Genomic DNA, 13,428 nt, shown 5'->3' on the forward strand with positions numbered 1-13,428 from the left:
GACAGAAATATCCGTATCGTTTTTGCTCTTCGCCACATCTATCACATGGCGTGTTTATTCATAGCTTGATTTCACAGTGCACAGACCTGTTCATCCAGGAAAAGCCTGGCATGTTTTTAGTTCATACTTAAAAGTTTAAACACCTTTTTTTTCTGTTTTCAGTGCAGTAGAGTGGAAAAATACTTGGTTTGGCTGTATGCCTTTACAGTAATAAAATATACGTTGTTGTTTGTTCCTCAAGGAAAACTGTGGCTTTTATTAGCAAGATGGCACATATCGCAACAGTAATCCTATGGCAAACCTCCAAAACATTCAAACAGAGCTGAGATCATTAGTTTTGCAGTCGGCTCTAGAGTCAAGCGCATCCAGTCAAACATTAGCAACACTTGCCGCTACATTTAATGTTCATGGCTGGCCTCTTTGTGCGAGTTGCTCGGTTTATAACCTCTCAAGCTTTGAACTGACCCTGCTCACTCCAAACCTGACGTAGGAGTGAAGTGTTTATGTAATGTACATATCAGCGCTCTCCTGATGCGTTGTTTAATGTGCTGTATTATTCATCTCATGCTGCTAAAATCATATTTCACGCCTCGGCGATCGCTCGATTACAACTCATTTAAGCAGCTCATGAAACTTCAGGCTCTCGGCAGGAACGCGCCGATCCGCCTGGTTAGACAGGGATGTTTCCCGGCAAAATCGAATTTTTATTACCGTTTTCCTTTTACGATGGAACCGGGTCAACGGCAAACCGAAAGGTTCTGGTTCATACACAACAGTTTGTGCTTTCATACAGTACATCAGACCACCCAAAACTCCTTGAGTGGATTTTATTTAACAGATGAACAAATTTCTTGACCTATTTCTTTTTTGAAATTCTGCCTTTATTGCGTCGATTGACTTACTTGTGCTGTTGTTTTTTTCTATTTAATTCAACTAGCATTGATTTTAAGCTGCAGCCAGGCACCGTGTTTCATTAGAAAAGGAATGCAGTTCTTCTCAAGCTCATTACATAAATCTTAGCAACTAATTTAGTGTAATGTGAATTAAGTCTGTGTTTTATCACTCTTAGGAATACACTACTCCAAAACCCACAAGAGGAATGGGTTACTGTGCCTTTGTGCACCATTTAAAACCCAGACTTGTTCTCATGACCAGACTTGGTGACCAGACTGATGTGTAAATAATAGATCTTATAATAGACTGCGTAGCTAACTTTTTAAAGGGTGGTAAAATTAAAGCCATTAAATAGAAATGAACTTCTGCTGAATGTCTAGATGTGCTTTTGGAATATTTTCCAAACTAATTTCATTACTGTAAAGGCCCTTTTGGGGATACATTAAGCTTTGCAGGGGGTGGTTCACCTAAAAATGAAAATTCAGTCATTTAATCACCCTCCTGTTGTTTTTTTTGTCTTTTTTTTTTTTTTACACACAATAAATTGATCAGAAGTAGCAGTGAAGACTTTTATAATTTTGCAGAAGATTTTCTATTTCAAATAAATGTTTTCTTTTTTGAAAAAGATTGTGTGATACTAAAGACTGAAAATTCAACATTGCATCACAGGTATCAATTAAATTTTAAAATATTTAAAAATGGAAAAGAGTTATTTTAAATGTTTAAAATATTCCATAATATTGCAGTATTTATTTAATTTCAAATAAATGCACCTGGGTGAGCATAAGACACTTATTTCAGGAACATTTTTTAAAGTCTTACTGACTCCACATTTTGAATGGTAATGTATGTGATACTTTTTTCTTTTTGAAAAAGTTAAACGGATTAAACAATAAAAGTAAAACAATAACAGTTGCATCTATGCAATAAATGGTGGTATTATTTTGGATTCAGCAGGTCTGACTGCAGGTTTGCTGACTCAGACACTTGTTCGTCCTGTCCTTATTTTATTTTATTATAAATTAATTTAATTAAAAAAAAAAACAGTTGAATGCTTTTTGTGAAAGTGAGTGAATGTATCTAATATGCTATATATGTTTGTTTGTTTTTTAAAGGTGGCAATAATTGCTGGAAATTTTGAGCTTGCAGAATTCATAAAGAATCACAAAGAATCTGATATTGGTAAGTTGGATAAACTCAACTTCTTTTGTTTGTAAAAACAACCTTATTACATAATATTTGATGGATTTCAGAAATGTTCCAAAGTTAGATGTACTGTACATGCAAAGTAAAAGGGACGAGAAATGAAATCTTTTTTCATATAATCTGAGACTGTGAGTTTCTGTCATAGCCAGTCGCATTTGTAATTAACAAAATATTAAGCTGCTGGGTTGCCCCACCCACACTGAAATTTTATTGGTCCAATTTTTTTGTAATCTGCTGCACATAAGAATTAACACAACGTTGCAGTGCAATGTAAATTTACAGGATATAAATGGTTATATCCTGGTTATATAGCAAAATATATGCAGGAAAGCCAATCCAAACACTATTCAGTACACAAATAGATATTAAAGCCAATGCCAGCTGGAATTTAGTATGCACACATTACAATATTATCACTTTTGGATGTTTTGAATGCTTAACTATCAGTGGAACAAAAATAGACTCTAGACAACTGTAATTATCTACAGAACAAGATTTTAATCAAGTCATTGTATGGTTCATGCTGAATTAATTGTCGGGGAATTGTTTTGGAGGAGTTCCAATATTGCTTTTTTCTGATTGACTGTGATTTGCTAGAAACTTGTCGCATTGCGTCCCGCCTGGTTAGGCCACAATGTTATGAACACCTCTGAAGTCTTGATTATACTGAAAATAAGCATGACCGAATCATTTAAAATGCTTTTCCTCTGCATAATTCCTGAGAGAGTATCATATTTGTTAAGGTGTATGATATGATCCAATTATCAGGCAGGGAGCTGATGCTGCAGGTGCAAAAGTTGCACTGTGTGCTAAAGGCTAACATAAGCTAAAATGGGCTTCCTCTATTGTTGCTAGTGACTCAGCAGACGTCACCTCCAGCAGTTCCCATAATTATGCAGTGTTATAATACTTGGCCTCAGCAATTTGTGCCTCTAGGGCTTCTGAAGTGGTTCACTTTAACTTATAATTGTGCATTTGAACCTTAAATTAATATACCAGGTCTGTTTATTGTTTTTAGGGTCATTTTTAAGCTATTTAAGTTATTTTGCATAGGAACAAATCTAGTTTTCATATTTAAATAATTTGTGTGTGTGCATGTATATGTTCTTATATATCATCGAGAGGTCTTACCGTATCTTATGCGTATTCTGCAAAATATTTTGGCCATAAACAGATGACAAATGATTTGTTTTTTTAGCCTTGAACGACACTCTCTACTCCCACAGCTCTAAAGCGTGTAGCAGATGACAGTATTCATTTACCAAAAGTAAAATGTATTCATATATTTATCTGACACTCTCCGCCACACTCTGAGGAATCCAGTGATTGAATGCGCTCGTTTCAATTAACGGACCGCATAATCATCTGCCTCATTAAAGCTAGGGAAGGCACAACAGATTTAATTAATCATTCGACATCATTAAACCAAAGGATCAGGATGAAATTAAGTCTGTTCTGTGTAAATAAGACTTCGAAGGACTTCACATGCCACGGATGTGTCCGTATATAATGTAGAGTGAAGATAACATGACATAAATAGCTCATTTACATATTAATTATTCATAACAGCCATTTCACATGTACATTTTTACAGCGTTCTGCGTATAACGTTATTGATGTTCGTTATTCTTTATTAAATGATGATATTAGTGGTATTTGTTTGCCCCTGAAGGTTATGTGCACAGGCATTGCTGATTGTCGTTGCACCCTACAGATGATTTCATGCGTGGAACCCAAGCGTGCATCTAGAGAGAGCGTTACTCAGTGGAGCTGACCTACATAAGCTACAGACCTTACAGGAAGAGCAGCAACACCAGCAGAATTCTTACTATTTCCTGTACTGAATTTAGGCCATTATCAAGTCCTATGTTTTTTTTTTCTGATCAGAATTGTCAAGTTTTTTGTCACATATGTCCTGGTTTTTCTGACCGGCAATGCTAATCTTCATCTCACCGACGTCCCATAAAATTGTTAAACTGCTTATTGGATGACAATGAGCGACCTTGATTACTTTGTACATTTATTTTCCCTCTATATTAATGTAAAATTGAAAATGTGAGATGACGTTTCCAGGACTATGCGCTTTAAAATAAAGATTATTTTTTTGGCATCAGTGGTTCCATGAAGAACCTTTAACATCCATGGAATCTTTCTATTGCACGGAAGTTTCTTTATAGTGGAAAAAGTTCTGAGTAGGATTCATAAAATCATGTTATTTTTTAAATTCAAATATCTAAACATCCTTAAATCAAGATGCATTTACTTGAGATTTATACTGAACTTATGAAGTCTTGTTTTCTGAGAAATGGATTTAAAGGGAAAAATAAATAAATGTATTTGTTTGAATACAGATGCATTTACATATTTATGCACTTAATAAAAATACCCTGCAATTGTACTTTTTAGTATACTAAATTGCTATACTTAAAGTCTGCTAAATTGGAACAAACAATTTTGTATCCAATGCACTTTAATTGTGCTGAAGTCCATCTAAAGATAAATGGACTACATTTATCTGAATAAATGTGCTTACTGATAAATTTTAATCAGTAAGTCTCAAGTGATGTGTCAAGTAAATTATGCATATATGTTAATAGATTTGAACTATACTTAGTATGAAAAAAAATTATTTTAACTGTACGGTATGCTTAAAACAAGAACAAATTTCTGTCAGTGGCGTGTTAACTTGTTTTCTCAATGAATTAAGTAGATGCCCACTGGCAGATTTATCTTCTTGTTTTAACAACAAACTCACTTAATTTTTATCAGCATCTCATAAAAACAAGACTTATGATATTTTGCTTCTCAAGTAATTGGTGGATTTAAAAATCTATGAACATTTGCACTGAAAGAAAAAAATAATACAAAGGATGAACGTTACTTTTTCTGCAGCATGATCATAAGGTATAATAAAAGTTATTTGCTGTTATTTTGTACAATGAATGAAAAAGCAATTGGGATCTGTTGGAAGTTGGGTTTTGAAATGACCTTTACATTTAGAGACAATATTGGCTTACTGTTTTCCATTCGATTTATTCCTTTTTTTTTTTCTTTACTTGGTCAAAAAACATTTACTTTAACAAAACCGGCAGGAACCCTGATTCTCCAGATTATTAAAATGTACTTGACACATTAAAAAAAGTCCTCTTCCAAGGTTCTCTGGACAACCTCAAATGCATTTTCTGTGGCATTTCTGCAAAAACCTAATTTTGGAAGAGTGTAGCTGGAGAATAGAGCTGACCTGAAGTGTAGATGTAAGACCTAGCATTACGCATCTACTTTGCTACAGCTGTCAGGTTTTCCTTATACCTCTCGGTAACAGCTCTGACATAAACACAGAGATTCCATCAGCGGAATATGGGAATCAGCAGGCTTCCGGATGTTTCAATCTCAGGGAAAGCAACCTTTGACGGAACAAACCGGTTGGCCAGCTGTGCGCCGATATTGTTTTCATAAGGTTTTGATTGAACAATCTTCAATAGCTGCACTGTAGCATCTAAAGCTTAACTCAGGAAGAAAACACGGCTTGTTATTTTCATGCGTATAGTAGCAGGGGATCTGGTAATTATGTGTTAGACCACAGCAGAGGGCACAGTGTCAGAGCTTTGCTCTTCACAAATTCCAATGGTTCGCGTTTTTAAACTCCAACAAATTCCATCGGGTTTTGTTTGCTTATGTACTGCGTGCTCCATGCCTATATGTTTAAACCAAGCACTGGAGTTATGCATGTCAATGGACGTCCCATTTAATGCCACCCAGAGGTTGCCATGGTTCCTGGATCCACACAATAATTGGCTTAAGGGATGTGAGTTTGCCTTATGTGCACTTGTCGCGGTTGAGAAGCGGAGGTCTCGGAGCCTGGCTTATTATCGACTTACTTGTTAAAGCATATGAAATGGCGCCGATTTCAAAGAGCGCTCAAATATTGTGTGAGTTATGGGAAGATATGCATGTATGCGTGCACAAATGCACACTCACACGCAGGCTCATATTGCATTCCGCCAGTCTACATTAGATATTGGGGCCGCTGGGAAATATAATACACCGTCTTGAGTTTTAATCACGGCTTATAAACTAGACCAAATTTAAAGCATGACAGAGTGATGGATTCCAGCTCACCACCCAAGTTCAAACCTACGCCAGCTTCGATCGAATAGGTTGAGCTCTTTGGTTCGAGATACGGTTTCGAGTGCAATTTAATGAGTATTGATTTAATGAGACACTGGATACCAGCTGCGGTGGCCGGATCTTCAGAGGCCCGGCGGAATTGTTTGTTACGTAAAAAGAGTCCTTAATTGGGCGAAAATGTCTGTTCATCTTCAGCGCCGCTCTGGATGGGCGAAGGATTTAGAAATTGCTGACACATATGAAAGGATGTTTTCTTTATCAGGAAAGATTAATCAAAGCAACCCATGCAAGGAACTTTTCTGTAAGGTTGGGTTGTTAATGGCGTGAGAGAAGAGAAGAAGAACGAGAAGAAAGCAAAAGGGAAGAGGAGGCCGTCCGTAGAGAGTTAACTCACAGGGTTTGTGTTGGGTTATTTTAAAGTGAAGCTCGTTTTATTTTGAAACGTGGCCATATCATAGCCGCTCCCTGTAAACACTTTCACAGCTCCCACTGGGAACCAGTTTCTAACGATTTTGCCGCTTATGGTGTTATTGCTTGTGTGTGAGTTGAGTTAGACGTGAGAAGCCGTCAGGTTTGTTATTTTGCTGGCTCATTAGACCACAGAGATGGAATTGAGATTTCTAATGATGCACAACTTATGTTGGATTTACTGTTGCGCTCTGTTCATTCCTGCTGTGTAAAAGTCATCAAATAAGCAGTGTGCATTGGGAGGCCTAAAGTAGGTTCCAAAAACCATGAGACCATATTTAATTGAATGATTTTTTTATTTTATTTTATTACTTTTTGATGCAATAATAGTAATACATATAATTTAAATTATTAATTTATTTTTTATTAATTTATTTTTTTTGCAAACAATACATTTCCTTTCCTGTGAACCCTGACATTTTTGTGTCAGTGATATTCCTTGGAAATTTACTGTACGGCATCCAAGCACATCCAACAATGAAGAACTGTACAAAAGTTTGAATATCGGTAACATATATCAGTCAAACCGTGTTATTTTAAAATTATTTATGTGCTATTATAGTATTTATAAACATTTTGAATTAGCTTTTATTTTTATATTTTCAGTTATCATTTTAATTATTACAATTAATTTAATTGAATTAATTCATGATCTATTTTATTTCTAGTCTGCTACTTGTTTTCTTTTCATTTAAAAAAGGATCCTTTAACACTAGCATTCTCTATTCCTTTTCTATTCTATCTACTTTTATTTTTATTTATAATAAAACAAACAAACTAAAACCCTTGTTACATGTATTGCGTTTGACTAAACAAGGCTTGTCACAGTACTCACGTTATTGCTCTTTTGTTGATTTAGATTTTTGGATATAAACATCTGCTAAATGCAAATGTACATTTTGACCATGCTTTTAATATTAGGAGCATATTTATATTTTATTTCATTTCAGATTTATTTCTCATTAACAAAAAGTTTATTTTTTATTTTTTTGAAATTCCGTGGACAACCAGAAACTTGTTAAGTTGTTAGCTTAAAAGCAAAAGAAGGACAAACCAAATTCTCAAGTTCATGTTTATTTTTTTATTCAACTTTTAACTCATTTTATGGTCCAATGTTTATTATATTTTTTGTTATTATTATTATCATTATTTTAATACGAAGCAAAATGTGAGGATTTTGCACTAGTGGTCTCAGACTTTGGGAACCCTCTGTATATTTATCAACTCCGTATCCATATACATGCTGACGACATCATACCCTGACACAGATTTTAATATGCAAGAATTCCTTCCTCCTTGTTTCCTCAAATATATTTTTTTTCATCTCATGCCAGAAAATGGAAGGAGGGGATAAAGAGAGAGAGGGGAAAGAGAGCTTGAGAGGCAATTGTGAATTGCGAGTGTGAAAGGACAGCCCACAAACATGGGTAACGGGAGAATTCACAACCCGGCAACTTGCACTGACTAATTTAGGCATCCATCCCTGGGTTGCTTAGCAACACTCGGGGGCTTGGTTCCCATACAGCTGTTTCTGTGAGCCAACAGAGTTCAAATCCCTAATCAATAGCACCTTCTCATTGTCACGAGTTAACTCGAGCGTCTTGATTGCATGTTCGGTGGGCTGTCATCAGCGGTTTTTAAAAACATCTCGAGCCACTGATGGGCCGAACTTGAAGAATTTTGGGGCAACTGTGTTTATCTCAGTACTTTGTGTCATAATGGTGGTGTTTTGAATCAAATTATCCCAGCATGGCCTTGTGACCCAGCTGATTCAACAACACACTCCAATCAGTCCACCTAGAGGAATCCAAGCAGGGGGAGGCTTGAACTGATCGTACAGTGAATGATTTGGTGGCTGGGAGAGAGTGATGTAGAAGAAGAGAGATAGAGAGAGGAAAGGGGGCGGGGCGACATGGAAAGAAACTGAGACTGAGCGAGAGAGTTAGTGTGTACGTAAGTGTGTCAGCGAGAGAGAGAGAGCGAGCGGAGAAACATGCAAGGCTTGTGCGCTCTGCCGTTTCCTCTCGCAGTCACAGACGGCATCATGTGGAGCGGGCACTGTCACCACAGTGCTTCCCTTCTCCGTCACCCTCTCCGTTGTGCTTCACTGACCAAGGAACCCCAGTCCAGAAGAACCTGACCTTCTCTTTCCAAGTTCCTCAAGGCGAAACGGACATTCCAAGGGAGTTATTAAGCAATAAACTCAGAGGAGATATGAAGTCTTTACTGAATGCCTTCAAGAAAGAAGGTAAGAGGTGATCTTTTGGGGTTTTGAGGGTCTAGAGCAAGGGTCTCCTGACCTTTGGTGACTTCTGTTCCATGGGATTAGTGCTCAGAACTCCAGCCGTAGAGCTAGCGGGTCTTCTGACTTTTCTTAGGTGTGGAAAAGTCTTTGAGCTCTATCATGTAATTATGACAGATTATAACAAAAAGTTGAATGTGAAGAGTGAATTAGTCTGAGGTGGAGAGAACATCACTTTGAGAGAGTCAATTCTGTCTGCAAGCAATTCAATCAACTTCATGCTGTGAATTTTTAACCTTCTTGGATTTTTTAAGAGTTCCTCAACATATGTGTTCTACCTTTCCTACAGTTTCGTTTATTGGAATTGGTGCAGTTTATGTTAAGAATGTTGCTGTTGGAATGTAGGCGCTTTGATTTCACTTGTTTGAAGGAAATGACTGTTTCATCAGCGTTCCTAAACCAACGTGTTCCTTCCGGCAGCCTATGTGCTTGTGATGTCATCGTTTTCAGTTTGCGACAGAAAAACCCTGTTTGTTGTGCTTTATGGGGCTGCATGAACCCCCCCGCCACCCCCCACCCCCTCCCTCATTGTGAGATTATCAATGTCGGCTTCTTTTAATTGGCAGGTTTCATGCCACATCTTTGGGATGGGTGGATTTCTTCACGGCTTGTGGGGGTTGGGTTTGTACATTATTGCTGTAATGATCACTACAGTAGCCTTTTAAATAATGAACAGGAGCATATGTACTGTACCTCTGAGACTGTCATAATAACCGTCATCCAATGAAAACCTTCCGTGACACTGAAGGTGATCTAACTGCTCCAGGTTGCCATTACGTCAGCACATTAATGAACAGTGGAGACTGGTCTGTGTTTAGCAGCGTAATTCTCCTCTATGCTTCTCCTGGGTTTTTTTCCGAATATATTTATAGCGTTTGTCTCACCCAGCAAGTGATATCTAGTTCATGCGTGAAAAGTGTCTTTCTACGGCCTGGTGTTTCTGAGAAACAAGCTTTTTTGGAAAAACATCTTCCTGAACCACCTTTAATTTGGCAGTGGATAAATAATAATACGCATCCATCATGCATATACAGTGCGAAACATTGAACTCCAGGGATTTCCCTAGGCCCTATAAGAGGGTTGTTGTGGAGATATAGGCTTCATCTGGCCCTGAAATGTGTGCATATTACCTAGGAACCACAGAAGTTGGCTGCTGTGGGTGTATGTCTCTGGAGACCAGAGTGATCAACATAGTCTTGCTGTTTAAGAAACAAAAAACACTTTGTTTGCGGTATTAAAGGAGTATTAAGATGTAACTTTGTTGATTTCTGCAAGAAATGCATTTGACTCATCTCGTTGTTTGAAAAAAAACAACTTTTACAAAGTCTATTGGGCAATGAAGTAAAAGATAAATCTGAAGATTTCTCTTTTTTTTTTGCACTACTAGTAACACCAAACTGTCTGCTTTCAGACAGGTGTTCCAAACGGTCTGCCATTGGTCAGCCAAAACAAATAGCCCCGCCCCCAAACCACATTTGGCTGAGGCAGTGTTGCTATCTTGTTTTAGTTTGGAATAAGAAACAAAACAAAAACATAGAGCAGCATTTTGAAAGCACCACAGACACACAATGTTAACAACTTAAAAATACTGTTATCTCTACACATTGTGCTGGGATAGAAGACAGTACACAATAGTTCAAAAGTTTGGAGTTGTTCTTATGAAGAAATTAAGGATTTTATTCACCCTAGGGCGTGTTAAATGTATCAAAAGTGACAAAATACATTTATAAAGATTTCTTCTGAACTTTCTATTCATCAGTCCAGAGGATCCAAAAAATCCAGAAGAATAACTTCTTTCTACAAAAATATTAAGCAGCACATGTGTTTTCATCCTTGATAATAATAAGAAATGTTTCTTGAGCAGCAAATCAGCATATTAAAATTAATTCTGAAGGATCACGTGACACTGAAGAGTACACAGGAATAAATACATGTAATTTTTAAATATATTAAAATAAAACAACAGTTTGTAATAGTGTATGACAATATGAAATCAACAATATGTCAGTATTTATGATTAAATCAATGCAGCCATGGTGAGCATAAGAGACTTAAAAAAAAAAAACCTTACAACCCCAAACGTTTAAACTGTAGTGTAACTATTTAAAAAAAAACAATAGTAGGTCTGGTAACTTTTTGTGTTATACCACAAAGTGATTTATCCACTAAGCTTCTGTTTATATAAATCAGTGCTCTAATTATTGCAGCTTTCAATGGAATGAAGGACACCTAAAAAACTGAACTGCTTTGATGCAAACTGAGTAGTTGAAAGTCTTTCCTATTCTTTTTTTGTAATCACTCTCTTTGTTTCTGTATCTCTCGCAGTGCCTTTTCGGGAGGCACCGACAGGCACGGGTCGGAGCAGGCCGCTGCAGCAAACGCCGCCGCAGCACCAGGGTAGGAGCACTCTTGCCGCCCCACGCGTGCTGCTCCGCTCCAACAGCGACAACAACCTGAACGTCAACAAGCTACCGCTGGACCGTTCTCGCTCGCCCTCTCCTACCGCCTCCCCCCTGCGCAGCCTCTCGCCCCGCCACCCCCAGCAGATGCAGAACAGCCCCAATGGCACGGTGAAGACCATGGCCCTGGGGGGACGCTCCGCCCGAAGCCGTTCCCCTTCCCTGGGCCGACTGGGGGAGGGAGAAACCCGGAGACAGACCCCTCAGCGCCACAGCAGGTCAGTGGCTGTCCCAGGACGGAGCAATGGGACTTGAGGACGACTGCCTCTGTGTCCATGTCTGACCGTGTGTCCAGTTTTGTGTGGGTCCCTCATGTCCAGTCTGGAATGTGTCCCTTTTCTTTGAAGACAAAGTTGTTTTTATATTGCCACCAGAGGCCCTACAGTATTTATGGAAAATCTGTGTTATTTTTAAAAGGCCTTGTGTGGATGCAATTAGGTTAAGTGTTGGGAACTGGTCTATGGGATATGGACTAGACTGCAGGGATGCATGGCTTTTCCAAAATGTTACTCCATATAGAGGACTTCAGTGGCGTTAATGGGTTGAATGTCCAAATTACAGTTTCAGTGCAGCTTCCAAGGGCTCTACACAATCCCAGCCAAGGAATAAGGGTCTTATCTAGTGAAACGATTGGTCATTTTCTAAAAATATAAAAAATAATATACTTTTGAACTACAAATGACCACTCGTCTTGCACTAGCTCTGCGTCCATTATGTAGTTATGTTAGAGAGGTCACGTGTGACATAGGCAGAAATAATGACCCAGTGTTTTTAAAGTGAACGTGCAAAGACACTTAAACTGTCTTTACAAAAATAAGATAAAACAACGATGTCAGACAATTTTGAAGCTGGAGGAGAAAATGAGATCAAGTTTTTTGCTGTAACCTACCTTTTTGAACTGAAGTACACAGACAAAGAACTAACCATGGGTGACCTTTTCAATGTGATTATGCAATGCTTGAAGTCGCACATGCGCATTGTAGAGCTAGTGCAAGACAAACGTTTGTGGTAAAAAACGTATGATTTATTTATTTATTTTTTAAATGACCATTCGTTAAGTTAGATTAAGACACTTATTCATCGGCTGGGATCATGTAGAGCCCTTTGAAGTTGCACTGAAACTCTAATTTGGACCTTCAACCTATTGCAAACTACTGAAGTCCACTATATGGGAAAAAATCCTGGAATGTTTTCCTCAAAAAACTTAACTTTTTTGCAGTTAAAGAAAAATAGGCATGAACATTGGATGACATGGGGTGAGTAACTATCAAGAACTAATCCTTTAAGGTCTGTTCACACTAGGGCTGTGCGATATGGACAAACAAAACCTATCACGATTTTTTGATAAATTTTGTGATTTCGATTTTAATCACGATTTTGACGCACACAGACAAGCTTTACAGTCATAAATGCCTTCAGTATAAATTTGAAACATATTTCCAAAAAAAAAAAACAATGAGAGCTTTATCAAAAAGTTGTAACATGTCTCTAGAACAGACTTAAGTCAAAATAATCACTAAGTAAAGATGTCAAACAAAATCTAGACATATGGCAAATAAAAAAAAATTTTAAATATTGTTATAAAGCTCACTGTAGCTGTGTCTCAGGTGTTATATGTTTTGCCCAATATATTTATTGCCCAAGGTTCACATGTACTCCGTCTGCAGTGCGTATACAGTAAGTTATGTGTACGCAGTTCAGAAGCAGCAACGAGAGCGCATTATTGTAACGCAAAAGCGCGAATCTATCCGCTCGCACGCAGATTTACTTTGCTTTGTTAACAAAACCAGATGTGCGTGCTCAGATCATTGACTGTATAAGGCTCAGATATATGCTGCCTTACAACGTGTCTCCTCTCACTCAACCTGAGTCCTATACACTCACAACTCTCTCTGTGCTCATGCGTATGAGCATCTCATGTATCTCATCTTTTACCATGTGCAGTGTGAACATTCTGTTCCGTTAACATGG

The 13,428-nt window shown here is 37.7% G+C and overlaps 1 protein-coding gene across 3 annotated transcripts in view; it reads left to right on the forward strand.

Annotated features, from left to right (window-relative positions):
- Positions 1–13,428, forward strand: part of LOC113043686 (SH3 and multiple ankyrin repeat domains protein 2-like) — a 91,856-nt gene that overhangs the window by 26,599 nt on the left and 51,829 nt on the right. For all 3 annotated transcript variants that reach the window (XM_026203202.1, XM_026203204.1, XM_026203203.1), the window contains 2 exons: positions 2,010–2,076; positions 11,324–11,675. In XM_026203202.1, coding sequence (XP_026058987.1) covers positions 2,010–2,076; positions 11,324–11,675 — 419 coding nt within the window. The remainder of the gene's footprint in view (positions 1–2,009; positions 2,077–11,323; positions 11,676–13,428) is intronic.

The sequence above is a fragment of the Carassius auratus genome, chromosome 25, assembly GCF_003368295.1.
Source record: "Carassius auratus strain Wakin chromosome 25, ASM336829v1, whole genome shotgun sequence".
Taxonomy (NCBI): domain Eukaryota; kingdom Metazoa; phylum Chordata; class Actinopteri; order Cypriniformes; family Cyprinidae; genus Carassius; species Carassius auratus.